At 40.6% G+C, this 21,682-nt stretch overlaps 1 protein-coding gene across 4 annotated transcripts in view; it reads right to left on the bottom strand.

The window, feature by feature from the left end:
• Positions 1-1,864: 1,864 nt before the first annotated feature.
• The window catches only part of LOC135710631 (uncharacterized), a 52,402-nt gene continuing 32,584 nt past the window's right edge, over positions 1,865-21,682 (bottom strand). Inside the window, exons 3-9 of one of the 4 annotated variants that reach the window (XM_065233248.1) lie at positions 19,147-19,347; positions 18,960-19,079; positions 18,704-18,883; positions 7,264-7,372; positions 6,942-7,201; positions 6,717-6,779; positions 1,865-2,976 (exon numbers count right to left, since the gene is read on the bottom strand). In XM_065233248.1, coding sequence (XP_065089320.1) covers positions 2,117-2,976; positions 6,717-6,779; positions 6,942-7,201; positions 7,264-7,372; positions 18,704-18,883; positions 18,960-19,079; positions 19,147-19,347 — 1,793 coding nt within the window. In that variant the 3' untranslated portion in view covers positions 1,865-2,116. The remainder of the gene's footprint in view (positions 2,977-6,716; positions 6,780-6,941; positions 7,202-7,263; positions 7,373-18,703; positions 18,884-18,959; positions 19,080-19,146; positions 19,348-21,682) is intronic. The other 3 variants (XM_065233249.1, XM_065233250.1, XM_065233251.1) reach the window with 3 other exon arrangements.

Below are 21,682 nucleotides of genomic sequence, written 5' to 3'. Positions count from 1 at the left end.
ATTGGTAGCCTTTTTGGCCACAGAGGTGCTTCCATCGCTAAAAATTTGGTTCGCCAGCTAAGCAAAAGAGTGGATCATATTGTTAATATCATATATTTGCTGTTTTGCTCACTGGTCCAAACGCATTGAAATGCCATTGGATTTTCTTCGTCCTACTGATGATGGCAGAAAAAGTGGGTTCGCTAGGCGCGTCTTCTCTTGTTTTGAGAACAATGAGAATAAATATTCATACAATGCGCTCTGATAGGCTTTGTGTTGTAGCTGATGAACTACTAACGCTTCGGTACAAACGTATTAATGATTTGTGAACATTGAAATCATTGAAATTACTGATGTTATCTGCTCAATAGAACGGAAATGGACGATTACGACGAAGCAGCGCTCTACCCTACGTGTAATCTTCAAGTGTTTTCACGTGAGAAATGCTTTAAATATATATTTTCATTTTCCATCATATAGGGGAAATGGATGTAATGTCGGCCTAAATGCCCCTTATTTGGGCCCATACATAAATTCAATATTCGACTAAATTTTTAATAGCGGCCAAAAATATTAATTAGTACCGTCCCAATGACGCGTTCATCTAGATAAAATTGATAAATAGTAGATAGGCCCAATCTTAGATCCATAAGCCAACATTAGAGTCATTTCCCCTACGTAGTAAAGCATTCATCTTTGATAACACCTCTGTTGATGTGTTTCATGAAAGACGAAACTATCAAAGCGCTCTCTCGCTCGTCCTTTGAAACCTGAACGAAAAACCGTTGAAGCTTGAAAGAAAGACCAATGGAGTGACGGCAGAAAGAGAGGCAAGCGATTCAACATTTGGGTGTGGACCCCGCTTGAGGTTCTAGATTGCTGCGAAGTTGTTCGATTTTAATAGAAAAAGAAAGCCAGCAGTCTCTTCGTCGCATCGATTTGGTCGATTGAAGCTGATATTGAAGCTGATAGACGCCATGAAGTGCAGTGCACGTAAATAGTAATTTCAGATTTTTTATTCCATGTTTAATTTTCTTATGAAACCAGTATCTAATGCTATCTTTAGCATCATTAGTTGCGGAAATATATAAAAGAAAGTAGTCTGCCACTATTCGCATAACAGTCTCCTGTAGATAGAAATTTCACAGAACGCGAAACTGTTTGCGAATAGTGGCAGAGCAGTAGGGCTTTCTAAAAAATTACGGAAAATAGACATGCTTCATTGGACCAAGGGGTGCACCGATCGGCAGAAACATTTTAATTTTTAAAAGTTGGTCTGAAATAAGTGTTTTTTCCAAATTTGGTCCAAATCGGAAGACGTCACTTTCACTTGCCTCTGAAATTTGGTGCGGGATGACCCATTGGTATCCAGTTTTAAACTTTTACTTGATGAACTGATTAGGGTAAGGTGGGGCAAGATGGATCATTTTAGATAGAGCTGGAATTAGGGCGTAACAGCTTTTGTAAACAATGACTTCTCTCGATGATCTCTAGAAAGCCAAGGCTCGTCCACTCAAATCAACGTCACCATCTGGTAGGGGAAGACTTCCACTTCCCGTTGGTTATGTTGGTTTCGTGGGCGTGCCTTGAGTTTCGAGAAATCATCGATAGAAGACATTGTTTACAAAAGCTGTTACGCCCTAATTCCAGCTCTATCAAGATTTGTTTATAAAAATCAACAGTTTCATTGCAACCCAAATGACGGTTTGCTTTTTCTAACCAGCATTGTTCATGTTGACAATAAAAAAATAAATGAATCTAATAGATGACCCATATTTGCCGTGACCCATCTTACCCCAAATTACCCTACATTAAATAAGTGCTGTACGTTTAGGTATGAATTCGGTATGTTACAGAAATAATAGAAACTCTTCTTTTGCCGTACTTTATTACGTATTTTTTAACTCCGAATAAATAAAACCATCATTATATCGAATATGCTAGTTGATCAAAGTCTTCCGCAAAGAATCACTTGAATGCCGGTCATAAGTAATAAGTTATTTAAAAAATATATAAAACACTTACGTGATAAACGTAAAAATAGTATTTTGGTACTCTCTTGTCACAAACTAGATCGGTTACAGTTTACAGCTTTGTTAATTCAGAATACTCACGCTATTTAGTATGGAAATGCATTTTAAACATTGGTCGGTGCGTCCATTGCACAGATGATCGTTTTCATTACGGCTGCTGCGGCAAGTGAAGCATAGCTTTGCCATTTTTTCGATGTTGTACCATCTTTATAATCGGAGACGCCTTTAACTAGGATGAAACTGTCCCTGCAGTTCCCGACGATACTATCAAGTACCGAATTCATTTCTACGTCAGTTGCCACTAGACCATACTCCTGGGAGTACTGGGTCCTAAGGCTATCGGACTTGATGAGATCGTATCCCGACCCAATCGGGCCGATATGAATTCTTGACTGAGGTATACCATCAACATCGTCTTGGTCAACGGGATGTGCTACCTCAATTACATCTTTATTGCCGATGTTCATGTATAGCTTGTCCGTATTCGGCGATGGGCGGGAAAAATCACTGCTGCTCTTATTACTGAGATTGATCAAACCCTCTTTGATGTATACTTCCCAAGGTCTCTTGCCATCGTCATTTACCTGAAGCGTTTTTCCAATAGTCTGTAGACAATCATCAACTGGGTAGTAAGTTTTCACGTCGCCTTGATTGTTGTAGACGTAACAGTAAGGTTTGGTACTGGTTTGTCCAAGAGCATCTAGCGAGCTCTTATTTTGGTCTGAAACGGATGCAATTACCACGTCACCCAAACGGACGTGCTTTTTGTAATCGGTGTAATGTGGGATACCACCGGCCAGTCCTACGATGAAGACGAAATCCACCTTTTGGAATGTTCCGAGAAGGCGAGTTGTCGTATTTCCGGCGGCTGTCATGGCTTCTCGCGTGCTACCCACCGATGGAAGCTTGGTGCTCACGATACGGTGTGCACCAATGTTGCCGAGGGTGTACACGTTTGATTCACCTGTAAATATGTCAAACAAAGGGTTAGCATTGAGTACAACACAAGTAAGCGAATAATGCAATGAATGCAACAAGACTGATGTGAATGTTCCGTCACCAATACCCTAAGCCATCACCATACACCATTAAAACAATAAATTCGGAAATGTATAGGAATGATCACAAAAGATGATAGGCACCATAGGTTCCACATGGTCAGATAGAACTGTTTTGAATTTAGTTCTAATTGCAAATTAGGTTTCGGAAATATGGCCATAAAAACGATTTTTAGGAAGACCGCATTAATCAATGCCCCAAAATCCAAATGTTTGAATTATATGGTGAAATTTGTGCTGTTGTGTGCTAGCGGAACATTGTGTGTATCAGCGAAGAACACACATGGACTACTCTAATAGTACGCGAGGGGGGCAACTCTATCTACTATGCAGGAAAACTTGTTTGTTTGCTGTGGCTAGCTGCGCACACGCTGAGTAGATTGAAAGAAGATTGATGATGATTTTGAAGATTTCCTGCAAAATTATGATGCGCGATGCAAGTAGATGCAAGAAGATGCGAGAAATGCAAGACGATTTTCCGAAGATTGATTCGCTACTGTGAGGTCGCCCCCCTCGATAGTACGTTCAGAATACAGAGTTAAAACATGTTAGCGCTATCTTGATGGTGGTTTCTGTGTTGCAATTATTTGACAACCGTTATAACTGCTTATCGTACGTTCAGACTACAGAGTTATAACATGTTATAGCGCTATCTTGATGGTGGTTTCTGTGTTGCAATTATTTGACAACCGTTATAACATGTTATAACTCTCCAGTCTGGGCATGATTGGATTTGACTTTCTTAATGGAAGTTCGAAACCTGACATGGCCGAAATTGCCAATTTTTTGAAGACAGGTGTTTAAAGCTGAATAACAGAGTGTAGAAAAAGGTGAAAATTTCCACACGCGCCAAAGGTTAACAACATATTTTTTCTGATGCCGTGCCTGAATATGATTCTGCTTCAGAAGTCACTCAGAACTTGTTGCACGATTTTTTAGAAAAATTCTCAAAAATTTCTTTTAGAATAAGTTCCCTTCAGAGAGTTCTTTTCATAATTTTTCTTAAATAAATTTAAGATTCTCTCTAAGAATACCTCGAAAATTTCTACACACTTATAAAAAATCACCGACTTTGGTAATTCGTTTACCAAATTCTCAACTGCTGAACGGTCGGTAATGTTTTTTTCTCCTTGATTTGTTTTCCGTGCTGAGCACCAATGCTACCGACACCAGGGAGGCAACTAACTCCCACACCTGGAGCCTACCTATCGACCCATCAACTCATGAACCGGGGACCAACGGCTTCCCATGATCAGAGATGTTATGAATCAGAACATCACGGCGGCGCCGACTGGGATTGAACCTGCTGGGGTGAGAGGTAATCACGATTACCACTACACCACCGGCGCCGCTGATGGTCGGTAATCGAGAACATTACCGAAAAATCGGCAAACTGGATCAGCAAAATAAGCTGTCAAATTTACTGAACGATCGGTAACGTCTACCGATGTGCATTGCTTGCATAGTCGACTTTAACGGAGAACTGTAATTTTGGGGACGATATGCAAATCGAAAATTACCGACAGATCTGCAATTTTTGAAAAAGGTAACTGTAATTTACTTTAATATTGTTTCAAGGTGGCGGTCACTGCAACCCATGCAAAAATGTGGCTGCAGTCGTGATCAATGTGTTGCAAATTGCTACACCAAAACAAGAATACACTTATGTATCCTCTCACACACTAAGATTATTTCACCGAAATCTGTGAAATTTTACCGAAATCTGTATTGTCTGTAATTTTTCACCGAATATCTGTGAAAAATTACAGGAAATCTGTGAAAAATCACCGAACTGTTTACCGAACGTTGAGCTGTTGAGATTTCGGTAAAAATTCACAGATTTCGGTAAAATAATTTAAGTGTGCATAATTCTATCTAAAATTCACCTGACTTCACCTTAAAATTGTTCTAAAATTACGCTTATAATTATTTTGGAGTTCTCCTCAAAATTCTTCTTGACATTTCATTGGAAATCTCCATAATATTCTCTTAAAATTCATGCCCTTGTAAATATGCTCGGAATTCCTCCTTTCTTTAGAATTCAACCCGAACAATGCATAATGTTTTAATAACCTTTCTTTTAGTATATTTATTAGAAATTGACCAGGAAGCTTCACAATTTTGAATTATTTACAGAACGACCCTAAAAGTTTACATTGAACTCACACAATCAACTTTGAGTTCTAGTTCAACGCTCCCTTGTAGTTTTTCTCTAAATACCTTGTTGTTATTTCTCGAGTTCATTCTAAAATCTTCTCAAAATTCTTTTAATAGTTTTTCAAAGTGACTGAAAATCTAGTCCAGTCCAACGCTCTAAACCTTTTCTCAAGCACCAGAATCATATTTTTCCGAAAAGAATTTGTCATCGAAATTCACGGGATTTTCCCGGTGATTTCGAATTCCCGGCTTTTTTCAGGTTTTCCCGATACCCCGGTTTAATGGTAACCCACGCTAACGGAGGAGGAGTTGGATATGCTTGAAGAGGAAGTAGTGGAAATGGATGTGACGACTCTGGAGGCCAAAGTGTGAAGAGTAAGCCAGCGATGCTCAGAAACAACAGCTACCAATTATCGAGGTTCCACAGTACTTCTACGACACGAAATGAACGGAACAAACAACTAAACAACGGTTGAATTAATGGAAGAAGTTACGAGAACAACAGTACGTACGTAAAGTATTTTGTATTGATTGTAGAAAGTTTTTAAAGACTTCTGCTCTGTAAAGTTTTTATAAGACAGTTTAACCTTATCAAATAAACGAATTAAAAAACGGGGCAATTGTTGTCGAAAACGACCAGATTGGAACAAAACGAAGAGCCGTGCACCGGGCAAAGTGGTACGACCAGGTGATAGCGGACGTGCAGAGCCTCCGCAGAAAGTGTGGCGGGTGACATGCTGTGATGGATCGAGAGGAATTTTGATATTAAAATCAAACTGAAATCATGATTTGATTTTAATTTATGCGATTGACAAATTTGGTAACATTTTTTTTATTTTGCTGTTCATTTGCTCTTGTATAAAATTATGTTGGAAAAGAAAATCAAATTGAATACTCGTTTTGTTATTAACAGGAAAATTGTACATCAAATTGAGTTTTCATTTTACTGAATTAGTTTTCAATGCGATGTCACAGGAAGACTTTTTTGTTCTCAATTTTGATATTTTAACCGTTACAACGAACGAAATGACAACAACCTGAGTAATATTTGTTAAGGATCGATAGGATGATAAACATCGACGTCTACAATTAAACAATCTGCTATTAGTAATTGGGAATTAATCCGAGAATAATACCGGTTAGAGCTTACCACTTTATAAAAGAAGCAAACAGGTGCCTAAGGTCGAGCTTAAGATATAAATCTTCGACGCTCAGGATATTTGAGTGACTGATTGTCACATTTCTTCATGACCACTTATGCTTATTCCTTTCGGGGTGTAGAAATGTTCTAACGGAGTATTCAGAAATCAAGAAGGTATTTTTTACGACTTGCTACATTTTTCGGAAATGTTACGGTGCACAATGTGAACAATGCATAATAGATGAAAAACACACAAGTGAGAACACACACACATTGATCTGAACGCGGTTGTTCGTGAATCGTCAGCAGAAGCGAAGAGAACTGCAGAAGTTTTCTCAATGATCTTACCAAAACGTCGCCTACTTCTCCTAGTTCTCTGCAGGCCATTGATTGGAGACACGGGAGATGTTCCTGTCATTATTAATTGGTTAGTTCTATTGGGTGCATATTTTTTCCCATAGAAGGAGCAGCATGATTACGGATGATGTAACATGATCTACTACTGTTCCATGCGATTACTTCATGCTACCTTTTAAAATGATGTTGAAATCCAATAACAAAAAAGTTTCTTACCGACGGTAGTGTAGCGAACGAAGGTTTCCTTATTCTCCAGCATGGCATCTACAGCAAGTTTCTCACAATACTGCGCTGTAATTATGGCAATCGTTGGCTGTTTATTGGATGCGATAGTTGGCATCTGTTTGACGATTTTTATCTCTTTATCGTCGTGGTGAATACGGGTGAATGAATTGAACTCCATCGACTTGATCAGGCCACGCTCCTTCAGCAGAAGCATTATTTGCAGTACTTCCTCTTCATCCCAACCGTTATCCCTGAAAATGTATTAGGATAAAATTACCCTACGAATCTTGAACAGTCGATGAATCAAACCTACTTGGCTAAATCTTCCGGGGTGATGGGATTCGGATAGGCTTGCTCGATCAACTCCAATATCTTTTCGGGTGTTAATGGAATTACCTCAAACTGAGAGTCCTCGAAGGATACTGAAAATGAATTAAATTGTTTCATTAGCATATCTTTGAAATAAAAGTGATTTTTTTAGTATGCTTAAACCCAAACACATGGTAATAAAATAATGTTACGGCATAGATGTTAGGATGAGATTACAAAGACGTCACACTGAGTACGACAAGTTTATTTTTCTCATTGTCGGATAAGTTTCGCAGTTTTTTATTCGAATAACCTTATAAAATTATTTCCATAATGTAATTAATTTAATTTTTCTTTTCAAAATATCCTTTAGAATTCTCTTGAACAATTTCTATGGAATTCTCCTCATAGTTCTTCTGAAATTATGTTCAGAATTTCCTCGGAATTCTTGAAGACTACTTTCCTAGGAGTTTTCTTCAGAATACGCTCTTTGGAATTCTCCCATTTCGCATCGAAATTATCTTCAAAAAATTTCCTCATCCAAGTCCAAGAATCCGCATTTTTTTTCAGGGCTTCAAATCTTGCTTTCTATTTCAATTAGGTATATAAGATTGGGAAAATTGGTCAAAGTCCAGAAACTTTGACAGACTGTAGTGTTTACATGCTGCGCTATTTGTATCGAGTGATTTTCATTATGAAAATTTCAGGAATACCCTTTTTGGCATAAAGTTGTTTGGCATAATCTTAATAGATATAAAATCATTTGGAATAAGTTTTTTTTTTACTAAATACTCATTTAGTATGAAGGGTTTTTTGCCAAAACGATAATTTGGCATAACAATATAAAGGCGATTCGACATAATGGTAAATGGTATAATAAAACTCATGCTCACACTTGTATAGTTGTTGTATAGTGCCTATAATTATTATACCAATTAAGCTCATGTACATAGTTTGTCATACAAGTGTAACCGCTGCATTAATGAGTATAAAAAATTTGTACAAGACCATAAGAATTTGTTTTAAGGGACATCCTATGTTCAATCATGAAAACTGCTATAGTTTGTGTTAATTCCGTTATCTCTAACATTGTAGAAGATTTCTCATAATGTAATCACAAATACAAAAGTTATATTATTTACACGGATATTCCTTGGGTTCTGCCCAATGGTGAGACATTTTCATGATATTTTTTTTTTATTTCTAATATGAACCTAGCACTTTTCGTTGTCAAATCATAACCGAATCGTATAAATGTGACTTTGTGGATCATGCACGACTCATTACTGTGTATGCCGGAAATTATAGGTTTTCCAAATCGTCCAGGACATCAGTTGATTTGTTCTACTAGATCAACCAAGACTGCAATAATGTCTGTAGTATCGAAATATGTCCAATCAGATTCAAAGTGTCTATGTGGATCATGCATGATCTATTTCCGAGTAAACCAGATGTTCAAGGTTCTTCAAATCATCCTGGAGTTCAGATAATTTGATCTACTAGATCAACCGAGATTGGGACAATGTTTTTAGTATCGAAATATTTCCAGACAGATGCACAGTGTCTATGTGGATCATGCCTGAACTATTGTCATGTATACCAGATGTTTTAAGTACTCCAAATCGTTCTGGGCCTCATAGCCTAGTCAGTAAAGCCACGGTATTACTAAGCCGGAGGCGGCGGGTTCGATTCCCGGTCCGGTCGAGGGAATCTTTCGGGCTGGAAATTTTCTCGACTTCCCTGGGAATACAGTATAATTGTGTTTTTGCCACACAATATACAAATTCATGCATTGGTATTGGCATCGAAAGCTCTCAATTAATAATTTTGAGCGTGCATTTAGTACACTAAGTTGAGAGCATGCAATAAGCTAATAAAGACTGGACTCGGAAAAAATGAGACACACAAAAATTATCACCAAAAATTCATTTTAAATAAATCGGATACTTCTCAAATTTTCAGGGATTAAATAACTATATATTAGCTATGTTTTGGCATAATTTATTTATTGAATTTCCTCCCCCAAGCTGAATGCTCGTACATTTCTCTTAACACTGCTCATGAGATCTTGGGCGAGGCTTTGTCTATCTTCCTTACACAATTTCTCCCAGTTTTTCTTCAAAGCTTCATCGGTTTTGAATGTTTTTCCGCTTTTCTTCAACTTCTTCTTCATTATCGCCCAAAACTTTTCGATCGGACGAAGTTCTGGTGTATTTGGCGGGTTCACCTCCTTCGGGACCACATTAACGCCCTTCGCTTCGTACCAATCCATTACAGGCTTGGCGTAATGGCACGAAGCGAGATCCGGCCAGAACAGCGTGGGACCACGGTGAGAGCGGAGGAAGGACAGCCAGCGCTTCTGCAAGCATTCCTCTTGATAAATCTGCCTGTTTATGGTGCCGGTTGTACCGAACGGCTTGCTGTACCGTCCGCACTCGCAGATCGCCTGCCACAACATGTACTTCTTCGCGAATTTGTCCATCTTTCTCTTCCGGAACTTTTCCGGAACCTCCATGCGGGACGTACCGACAAAAAACTCGAGGCCGGGGATTTGTTTGGTGTCTGCCTTGATGTATGTCTCGTCGTCCATGACGAGACAGCCTGGCTTGACGAGCCACTCACGGTACAGCTTCCGCGCATGCAATTTGGCCACCGTGTTTTGCTTGTCAGTCCGGTTTGGCGCCTTCCTGACCTTAAAAACACGTAGTCTAGCCCACTTCATGGTCTGCTGGACGAACCACATCGACGAATTGACCTTTTTGGCCACGTCTCGGGTGGAAAGGTTCGGGTTATTCTTAAAGTACTGCCTTATCTTCCGCGCCTTCTCTGGGTATTCCGTTTTCGGTTTTCGGCCGCTTCCAGCGCGCCGCTCGATGGTCTTCGTCTCCTGGAACATCTTCACAACGCGGGACACGGTGGAATGGTGGATTCCAAGCCTTTTGCTGATCCATCTGTGCGACTGACCAGGATTATCGATCACCGCGCCCAAGATTTGCTGGCGTAGCTCTTCTTGTTTCGAATGCATCTTGAAAACTACTTGACAGACAAAATTTTGTACACATATACATAACACTCTAAACTAGTATTACCCAAAATTTCATTAATTTTTACCCACGCGATAAAAAGTTACACCCAAAACAAAGTGTAGCATTTTTTCCGAGTCCAGTCTTTATGCACTAATCAATAAGCTTGAAATGCGAATAAGAAGAAGAAGAAATCGTTCTGGAGTTCAGATGATTTATTCAACTAGATCAACCATGACTGGGATGAAGTCTGTAGTATCAAAATATGTCCAAACAGATTCATAGTGTCTATATGGATAATGTTTAATTATTTCCACGTATACCAGATGATCTAGGTTCTCCAAATCGTCTGTAGTTCAGATAATTTGTTTTAGTAGATCAACATAGACTAGGATAATATCTGTAAATATCGATTTGGAAATCCTATAACATTTGGCATGATCCACATAGACACTGCAAATTTGTTCGGGCATATTTCGATACTACAGATATTGAATTAGTCTTGGGTGATCTAGTAGAAAAATAACCTGATCTACAGAATGATTTCAGAACCTAAACATCTTGTATACGTAAGTCGTATAGGTCGGGTACAATCCACATAGACACTTTGAATCTGTTTGGACTTATTTCGATACTACAGACATTATTGCAGTCTTGGTTGATATAGTAGAACAAATCAACTGAACTCCAGGACGATTTGGAGAACCTAGAATATCCGGTATACATGGCGATTACTCGCTTATATACGATTCGTTTATGATTTGACAACGAAAAATTGCTATGTTCATATTGGAAAAAAAGGAAAATGTCTCACATTTGACAGACCTCAGGATATTTCCGTGTAAATCCGGTGTGACTTATGGAATTGAGATAATTTTTCGATTATTTACAGGGTGTTTGGTTTGAACCGGTAAAAAATGGAGAGTCAAATGAACAACAAAATTGATGACAGCAAAATCATCCGGGACGGAAAGGTTACAATGAATTTCACATTTTTTTGTGACAGCACATCAGTCCCTTCGCGATTTTCGCGACATCATTTAATGTTTCCGCGATTTTCGCGACTGAAAGTTCAAATCCGCGACAAATCCGCGAAAATCGCGAAATCCGCGAAATTCGCAAAATCCGCGCCTGTTGTAACAACCCTGCATTTGTTGTTGCACCAAAGATATTCGCGACGCACGGTGAGTCGAACCCCTCGATATAAATCAACAGAAAAACAACACACATTCACAGCAACGGTAAGCTATCTCGGCTCTGTTCGCCTTGGCAGCGTACACTTAAAGAATAAATCACATATCCAATGGAAAATATTCATTAGAATTTCACATAACTTTCATGTGATATCATAAGGGCCTGTTCATAAACTACGTAGACAGTTTTTTGGGTTTCTTGACCCCCCTCCCCCTGCGTAGACCCCCCCCCTACGTAGACCCCCCCCCCTACGTAGACCCCCCCTTAAACTGTCTACGTAGTTTATGAACAGCCCCTAATTGGGAATTGCACCACAAACTCACATGAACCTTATGTGTCAAATGAAATTTAAGTGATTTATCATATAGAACTCATGTGATTACATGCATGTTATGTGAAATTCAGATAGATATCATTGGTTTTGTTAATGGAAAAATATTATGTGCATTCCCAATAGAAACTACATGCAAACTTCTTCCGTGTAGAGTAGGAAGATCAGACACTCCAATTAGAAACTCCGGCCGTGTCAGTTCTGTTTCGTTTATCCATCGTCGACGATTCGTCGCACCTGAATAAAAAGTAAAGTTTAATTATACCGAAGGTCTTTGCCTGCTTAGAGTTCGTGTGTATCCGAAACGGAGTGAACAAACTGCAGGATTAGCCCGAGGCCCAGGTACGGATTTTGTGATCTCCTCTCGTCACAACAAATTGGTGCCGTGACTAGAATTGCTCGCGAGTGAGTGCGATCGCGGACAACAACGCTTCAGCCATCCGCACTGGCAATTGGCTGGCATGGTTTCTGACTACTCTGGTGGTTGATACCAAGCAACAATTCCTAGCTACAACGGCAACTGAAGCCAACCGAGGGCGTTGGCCATCGATTCTTTCTAGATCCTGAAAACGGTCACTTCCATTTATCACACCATCGTCGGCGTACGTGTGTGCCCTCCTAAATGGTGGACGAGCAGGAAAAGCGTCAGTTGGTGCTACGACGTACTACACTTTTGGCTTCGCTAGGCCGATCCGAGCAATTTCTGACAGCCTACCAAGATGAAAGGTACATCTGCGGATTGGAAATCTGGATACCATCCAGCTAGACCTTGAGGACATACAAGTGACTCTGGAATGCGTTAAGGAGGAAAGTGCAGGTATAAATCTTAATTCTCAAATACGGGCCGGCTTTGAAAGTCAATTTTTTTGAATAAAGGCTGGTCTATTGTCTAAACTGCAGTTGCCTACTCCTTCTGGTAGTGCTTTTAATCCTCAACCCCTACAGTTTCCTCAAGTCTCAAGGGTCTCAAGCTACAAACGATCACTTTGCCTGAATTCGACGGCGATTACAAGGAGTGGTTGGCTTTCCACGACACTTTTTTTGGCGTTGATCCACTCGAATCAGGACGTTTCGGATACACAGTAGTTCCATTACCTGAAGTCATCGGTAACTGGAGAAGCTGCTCAGGTCATCAAGTCATTTGCAATTTGTGCTGCCAATTATCCACTGGCCTGGCAAGCACTGGTGAGCAGATATGCGAATCAATACCTCCTCAAGAAGCGACACCTGCAGGCGATGTTAGAGATCCAACGAATGATGAAGGAAACGACTACTTAATTGCATGGAATCGCCGAAGATTTCGAGCTGCATACCAAAGTCCCTGCAGCTCGGAGAATCAGTGGCAACTTGGAGCACAATGTTGGAGCATTAGTTGTGCGTTCGTCTTCCGGACGAAACTCTCAAGCCATGGGAGGATCATGCAGCTTCGAGCGAGAATGCAACGTACGATGCGCTCATTGAATTCCTGCACCGGCGCATCCGTGTCCTGGTATCCATTGCGGTGAATCACGCTCAAGCTCCGCAGCAGTACGTCACGTCCCCTCATGTTTCGACAACTTCGAAAGCGTACCGGGTGAAATCGTCGTTTGTAACAGCAGTCGATAGTCCGAGCAAGTGCTTTGCTTGCGAGCAGCGCCACCCATTGGTGAAGTGTATGTAGTTTGGGAGGATGAGTGCAGCTGATCGACTGGCTTTGGTCAACGCAAATCGACTCTGCTTGAACGGCTTCCGGGGTGATCACTTTTCAAGAAACTGTACATCGAAATACACGTGCAGACTTTGCAGGCGACGTCACCATTCTCTCCTCCATTCCGGCTTTGGTGATAATGCAAGCACATCCGGATCTGGCAATGCCACCCGGGTGTCTACCAACGTAAATGTGGCTGCTGTAGGTGACGAGTCCACATCTTCTGTGCTCTCCGCTGTCACATCCATCCAACCGGCAGAAAACAGCTACCAGACCAACAGTCTTTCCAACGGTCGAGAAAAACATTTTTATGCTGACAGCGATTGTGGTGGTCATTGATCGCTATGGCAAGGAGCATTTCGCTAGAGCTCTGCTAGATTCAGCATCCCAACGACAAACGTCCTCATTCAAGGAATCGGTGAACAACCTCAAAAATCCGTGTACGCCCAGATCCAGTCCAGAAAAAGAAATTTCTCCGTGAATGCCGAGTTCCTGATTCTTCCGATCCCCAATTACAAAAGCGTGCTCCGATCGACATGATTCTGGGAATTGAGTATTTCTTCTCATTGTTCTAGACGGCAAACCGAATCAACTTAGCCGAATCTTTTCCTATGCTTGTCGATAGCGTCTTTGGATGGTTGGTTTCTGGTTCCATGGCAAGATACCTTCCGTAGAACAGAATCCTCCTTGCTCCATTGTGGCCGTATCTCTGTTCAATCTCGAAGAAAGTGTCGAACGATTTTGGAAGGTCGAAGAACTACAAGTCCGGTCCAATTACTCGCGTGAGGAAAAGCAATGCGAGGACCTGTTCTCGTCGATCACTTCGAGGAATACAGATGGGCGTTACATAGTACACTTGCCTCGACGGTCCAACTTCAAAGAGCTGATCGGCGACTCCAAGTCAATAGCACTCCACCGTTTCAATCTCCTGTAACGAAGACTTCCAGAATTGAAGGCCGAATACCACAAGTTCATGACAGAATACTTCTCCCTTGGGCATATGCGACGTGTTCAAGAGGACGAAGGACATCATTCCGGTGCATACTATCTCCCACACCACCCAGTGGTGAAAGAAACAAGCACGGCAACGAAGGTACGCGTCGTCTTCGATGCATCTGCTAAGACTACTACAGGCTTCTCCCTGAACGAAGCGCTGTTAGTAGGTCCCGTGGTACAGGACGATCACCTATCCATAATTCATCGATTCCGCACATTTTTCGTGGCATTGGTTGGTGACATCGCCAAAATGTATCGGCAAGTCTATGTCCACGCGGCTGATGCACTGCTCCATAGAATGCTGTGGCGATTTGACCGGCGGATCCAATCGAAATCTTCGAATTGTTGACGGTTACATATAGCTTGAGTTCATCCTCCTTCCTTGCAACACGAACGCTGCAGCAGCTTTCTAGTGATGAGGGCGGTGCACATCCACTCGGTGGACCCGCTTTGAGGAAAAACTTCTATGTAGACGACTTCATCGGCGGAGCGCAGTCAATCGAAGAAGCTATCCAACTGAGGAAGGAGCACTAAACTCCTGGCGAAAGACGGTTTCGTACTGGGCATCCAATCAATTACTAGTCCTCGCAGGTCTATCACCCGACGAAATAGGTACGCAGTCATCGATTAAGTTCGGCGAAGACGAAACGGTAAAAGCCCTTGGAATTTTTTGGGAGCCAGAGACTGCAAATTTCCACTTTGATTCGAAGATCCTTCAGCACAGCAGTCCTCCGAAAAAAAGCTCAATCCTCTCCGGAATCTCACAACTATTCGACCCTTTGGGATTGATATCACCGATTGTCATCAAGGGAAAGATGTTGATGCAACGACTGTGGCTACTTCCGTGTGATTGGAAACATCGTGCCGGATTCTATTGCAGCATCCTGGGAAGAATTCGTGAATCATGTACCGAAGATCTTCAATATCAGCGTCAGCTGGTACGCACTGCTGCCGAAGTTAATGACTCAACTGCATACGTTCTCCGTTGCTTTGGAATCAGCGTACGGGGCGTGTACTTATGTTCGATGTGTAGATTCTTCAGGAAAGGTTCGTGTTGAACTCCTCGCTTCAAAATCTCGAGTCGCACCCTTGCAGAAGATCACATTACCTCGCTTGGAGCTGTGTGCGGCTGACGTAGCAAGGACAACCCGGCAAGAACAACCCTGGTATCCCGTGGCATGCATGTCGAAGATTTCCTGGTTAGTGTAAGTAACGATGTAAGCTGATTGCCACTGCCGCCAGGACTCAAACAGTAACCAGTGTTAATCCTATCTTTGCTAGATTTTCGTCCTACGAACGCCTACTTCGTGCAACTGCCTACGTAACAATTTTGCTAATACTGCATGTTTATTGAGATATTTTCTAAATTATCACTTATCTAATGGATGAAATCCATGTGAATTTCATATAGCTTTCCTGTGTTCACATAGCTGAAAATCCCACCACTAAATACATGAATATTATGAAGCCGATGAAGTTCATATGAAAAATCATATAAAACAAATGTGATCGCATTAATGTTAATTTTGATTATGGATTAAAATCAATGGAAGGTACATGAAAACTATTTTTGGTGTAAATAAACATAAAAGCGCTAGCCCGTTTTCCTTAAAAAATAGCTGAAACATTCAGAAAGTGGTTTTCTCACCTAAAGACATAAGCAGGGTTACGAGAAATTTGAAATGAAATCCGCGCCAAATCCGCGCGAACTATAAATTAAAAGTACGCCAAATCTACGCGAACTTTAATCAAAATCGCGTAAGTCGACCAAAATTTGACCTGATCCCTGGTCCAGACGAAAACAAGCAATGACCTAAGATATAGGATTTCGTTCGCGTCCAAACGTAAACAACCAACAAAGTTAAGGAGCCTTTCGCAGGGTGGCCAATGAATGAATCATATCGTCATAGCAACAACCCTGTATGGATGTGGGACTGGGTGCCCGTGAAAAATATGAACTTTTATTTTCAGTGTTCCATATGCACTTCAACAGTTCTTAAATGAGACCATAGTTTAACCTACAAGTGCTGAAATTCTGAGCATAATGAATTTACTGAACCAGTTCTATACACGAAAGAGTGGGGGTTGGCCCGTTGAAAAATTGATTTCAACTTTCTCCAATATAAATGTGACCCGAGTGTGTGAGTATTCAATATTGTTCTCGAATTCTAATGTAATTTGATGTGCTGAATGATGCGTTTTTTCCTTGATTTGTTTTCCGTCGATCTTGTTTTCCGTGCTGAGCACCAATGCTACCGACGCCAGGGAGGCAGCTCCCACACCTGGACCCTACCTATCGACCCATCAACTCATAAACCGGGGACCAACGGCTTTACTTCTCTTCCGAAGGAAGGCGTGATCAGAGATGTTATGCCTCAGAACATCCCGGCAGCGCCGACCGACTGGGGTTGAACCCATGCCTGCTTAGGTGAGAGGTAATCACGCTTACCACTACACCACCGGCACCGCTGAATGATGTGTTTTGTCCTAAGTCAGATTCTGGCAACTTGGATCCTCGTTATGAATTTTATTAATTATATTCTCCAATTCTCTTGTGACTTGATATGTTTCATGATGGTTTAGCATTTCTGGTCATAAGGCCGTACCACAACCAATAGATTTAAAAATCAAGTTATTTATTATTTGTGATGTGTAGAACACTTTACAATAGCTATGTTATGTACTGGTGGATATAAAACATGTATCATTGGCAAGGGCGTAGCCAGGTTTCGAGCTAGGTAGGCATAGAGATTAGCATAGATAGGCATAGAAATTCTCGTATATGTTCCCAGTGCACAAAAACGATGACAGAAGAAATGTACAGAACTACAGAGAGATGAAGGGGATCCAAAGTAAATATTTGAGACCATCATCTACTACATCTCCACGTATGAAGTTTTTGTAACCTGAACACCACTGCTGGTTTTCAAAAATAATGTGATAAAAAAGGAAATTTTTACCGTTTTCTGATAAAAAATGATCTATTGACCCTAGTTAAAAGGTATTTTATAATAGGATCAAATATGATCAACACTTAATTCAAGAACAAAATTGTCAAATAGTTTAAGTGTACCAGTTATTGCACTAGGGCCTAAATCAAATTTTCGTTATTTTATTTGCGTGATATAAGGCTAAATAAATGTTTACCTTCGCATCGAAATTTTTTTTGTAAAGAATGAACAAAATTGAAATTTAGGATAGGGCCAAAAACTGGCAGATTTACCCTAGCTGTAAATGATATCTTCAATCGTCATTTTTTTTTTTCATAATCGCTAGTTTGCCCAAGCAAACTAACACTACCATCAAGTAGTGTAAATTTAGCCCTACTGCTTGATGGAGGTATACGCTGGCAGTCACTAGAAATTGACAATCGAAGTCATTGTTTACAAAAACCATTTACGCCTATTTTCCATATTGTTCCTGAATATATCAGAACATGTTTTCTATTTTATTTTAAAGGCCAACTTGTAACACCTGCTACAAGTTCAGTTCAAATGGCTTTATTCATTATGAATATGTGAAACAGAACGCAACATAACATAAAATATGACAATCGAACAAAAATACAAATAAAAAAAGGATATTGTCACCACTGCATTAAATTAAAGGAATTAAAAATATAAAAACAACTTCAACCAAAACTGGGTAGTACAGGGCTAGTAACCCAATTTATCGTGGTATTTTGGGCCTTGAAATTAGCAATGGTATTGTGGCTTGAAATATGATAAATTTTCTCAATCTTCAATTGATTAACTAAAGATAGTAACTAACAAAAGGTAATGAATTTTACACCACAAATTCTCTATCATATTCTTTATTATTACTTCAAATTACAGTAAAAATGATGTGGCCTAAGCATTCTTATGCAAGATCATGTTCGCTTTGTCTTAAGGAAACATTTTTACCAAGATTCTTGCTTTAGCAAAGCGGCAAGCAAAATCTACCTTGATGGTTGTTTTGTAGCTAATTCGCCATATTCGTACCAATAATGATTAATGGAGACGTACACAGTAGAATAAACAGGCAAACAGTAAATCAGTTAATATCGTCACCACAACGTGTCAAACAACAAACACAGACCCAATGCGTGGGGAGGTTAGATTTATAGTCGCAGACAACATTTGTTAGGATCTGACGGAGACAACACCACGCTGCACATCGGTTAGACTGTTGTTATAGATTTCGAGCCAAAGGTTCTTCATCATGACCTCACCGGTTGGAATAATCGGTTCTTTTTCAGCAAGTTGATGAACTGGAGAGGGATGTATGCTATTGGAATTACTTTTAACACCACCACCACCGTCGTTACCTAGCGCTTTGCCACAACTGTTATGGTTGGAGTCGAAAGCTTTATTACAATTACCGTAGCAAAATATCACATGGCCAGGACGAGCTTTATATTGAAATTTTCAAAATTAAAGATAGGTAAAGTAGAGACGTTTAAGATAATACAATTATAAATAACTTACGTGGTCGTGAAGGTGGCGCTGAAGTCTGCTCCAGTATTCGAAGTTCCACTTCGATTGCCTGTATCTCGTTGTATCCTTTCTGTAGTTGCTTCATAATTTTCTTGATGAATCCAACGTAGTCTGTAAATTGTTGCCGTAAACATAACAGTGTTAAAAGCTCGATCACGCCTATATCACGTCAAATTACCTCTGGGGAATTCTTTCGGGCTAACGAGCTCGCGAAAAAAGTCCTGTGCCACGTGTGCTTGCACTTCACCATCCTGTAGCCAGTCACGGAACCAGAAACGAATTTTACGGGATTCTTGCGAATGCTGGCCAGTGTTGGCACTGACTAGAAATACACGAAACTCGAGGCTAAGCTGAGCAGGGCTGCGTTCTGTGCTTTGACCTGAAAAGTAGAGTAGAAAGTCAGTAACGCCTTGCATCCCAAGTAACAACGTCTGTACTAATAGGCTTAGCTAGTCTCATAAGAAGAAAATAAGTGGGTTTTGTATGGAAAAATGTAAAAAGGGAAAAAAAACCATTAATGTGTTTGTCAAATATTCACGCACTGCTCAATATTATCCATATATGAAACTTTGAACACAATCAACGTGCAACTAAATAAATAAATAAATAATTTGAACAAACTATGCAGTATAATTTTAGACCGCAAATCGATTCGACTTTTGTGTAAAAAAGTTATTGAAAATTTACTTTAGGTCACGTCAAGTGCTATGTTACAGAATCTAGGAAATTTCTCTTCGAATTGTTTCAACTTCCTGTGTATCGAATTTTTCTCCAAGTCTGAGATAACAAATCTCACTTTTTATTAGACCCTCAGATTTTCAAGAAAAAATTCAACCCTCAGAACATGAATTGATTTTCCGAGACCGGGATCTTGAAAATTATAAGTAAACATGAGGTCTCAAAAACTTTTTCTTAAAGTCCTAAAGTTTCTTTTTCAAAATCCCAGATAATGGGTTTTTTTTTCTTCTTTGATTTGTTTTCCGTACTGAGTACCAATGCTACCGACGCCAGGGAGGCAGCTCCCACACATGGACCCTACCTATCGACAGGCTTGCTGAAACTCCTCAAACTCACTGGAGGTTTTAAAACACTCTTGTCCTGCGAGTTTAGCCAGCCCTCACCTCGAGTGAGTGGCGGCTGGCGGCAGGAATATGGAAAAAGTAAACAAAAACTCGTCGAGGATGATTAGACGTGAGGTGCGCTTTTCGAGACTCCGGATGACTTTTTTGTTCGACGCAAGAAGCTCAGAGTTCACCAGAGTGAGAGTAAGAGCGTGTAGTGTTAGGTCCCGAACAGAGGAAAAAAAAAGAGCGTGTAATAGAAAACATGAACATGAATGGCAGCAAACCTCACTCTAATTTTATTCCCCTTCGCTCACAAGCTCTGAAGCTCAGTGGAATGATTAGGCAGTAGGCATTCCACTCCTCAGAAAAATGCTACTAATATAATTTATTTGGAACTCTACTTATAGTTTTCCTAATAATCTTATGATCCTTTCTGTTAAAGGGTGATACGGTCAAAATTTGGTCAATATCAACTTGACGTATTTCTTTCAATTCTGCATTTAAAAAACCTGAACACCCCTCATTTTGAAGGTGTGTGTGTGTAGAATGTTGCTCCTATTTTGATTTTGGAATTCACTCTTCAGTTTTCAAAATGCCGTCCAAGCAAGAAGAGCAGCGTATCAAAATTTTGCTCGCGCATCGCGAAAATCCGAGCTACTCGCACGCAAAGTTGGCAAAATCGCTAAAAGTTGCCAAATCAACCGTTACAAATGTAATTAAAGTGTTTGGGGAACGTTTGTCGACAGCCATGAAGTCTGGATCGGGGGGAAATCGAAAACCGGAAGCCGCTGAGACGACAAAGAGAGTTGCCGGTAGTTTCAAGCGAAACCCTAACCTCTCTCTCCGAGATGCCGCAAATAAGCTGGGTGTATCGTCTACAACCGTGCATCGAGCCAAAAAACGAGCCGGACTATCGACTTACAAGAAGGTAGTGACTCCAAATCGCGATGATAAACAAAATACGACGGCCAAAGCGCGATCCCGGAGGCTGTACACGACGATGCTGACGAAGTTTGACTGCGTGGTAATGGACGACGAAACCTACGTCAAAGCCGACTACAAGCAGCTTCCGGGACAGGAGTTTTATACGGCAAAAGGAAGGGGAAAGGTAGCAGATGTTTTCAAGCACATGAAACTGTCAAAGTTCGCAAAGAAATATCTGGTTTGGCAAGCCATCTGTACCTGTGGCATGAAAAGCAGCATTTTCATAGCTTCCGGGACTGTCAACCAAGAAATTTACGTGAAAGAGTGTTTGAATAAACGTCTGCTGCCTTTCCTGAAGAAACACGGTTGTTGCATCTTGCCATTACGGTAAAAAGGCCATGGAGTGGTACGCCGCCAACAACGTGCAGGTGGTTCCCAAGGACAAGAACCCTCCCAACACGCCAGAGCTCCGCCCAATTGAGAAATACTGGGCTATTGTCAAGCGGAACCTAAAGAAGACCAAAAAAACTGCTAAGGGCGAGCAGCAGTTCAAGGCAAACTGGCTTTCTGCGGCGAAGAAGGTGGACAAGGTGGCTGTACAAAATCTGATGGCAGGGGTCAAGCGTAAGGCCCGGCAATTCGGATTTGGAAAAGCGGAAGCCTAACTGAATATTTTTCCTGAATTTTATACTAATTGAACTTGAAAAAGAAATTTAATTTGATTTT

The sequence above is a fragment of the Ochlerotatus camptorhynchus genome, unplaced genomic scaffold, assembly GCF_037179485.1.
Source record: "Ochlerotatus camptorhynchus isolate MF236.1 unplaced genomic scaffold, CSIRO-AGI_Acam_v1.1 ptg000394l, whole genome shotgun sequence".
NCBI classification, from domain to species: domain Eukaryota; kingdom Metazoa; phylum Arthropoda; class Insecta; order Diptera; family Culicidae; genus Ochlerotatus; species Ochlerotatus camptorhynchus.
This window is presented reverse-complemented; position numbering and strand designations above follow the sequence as displayed.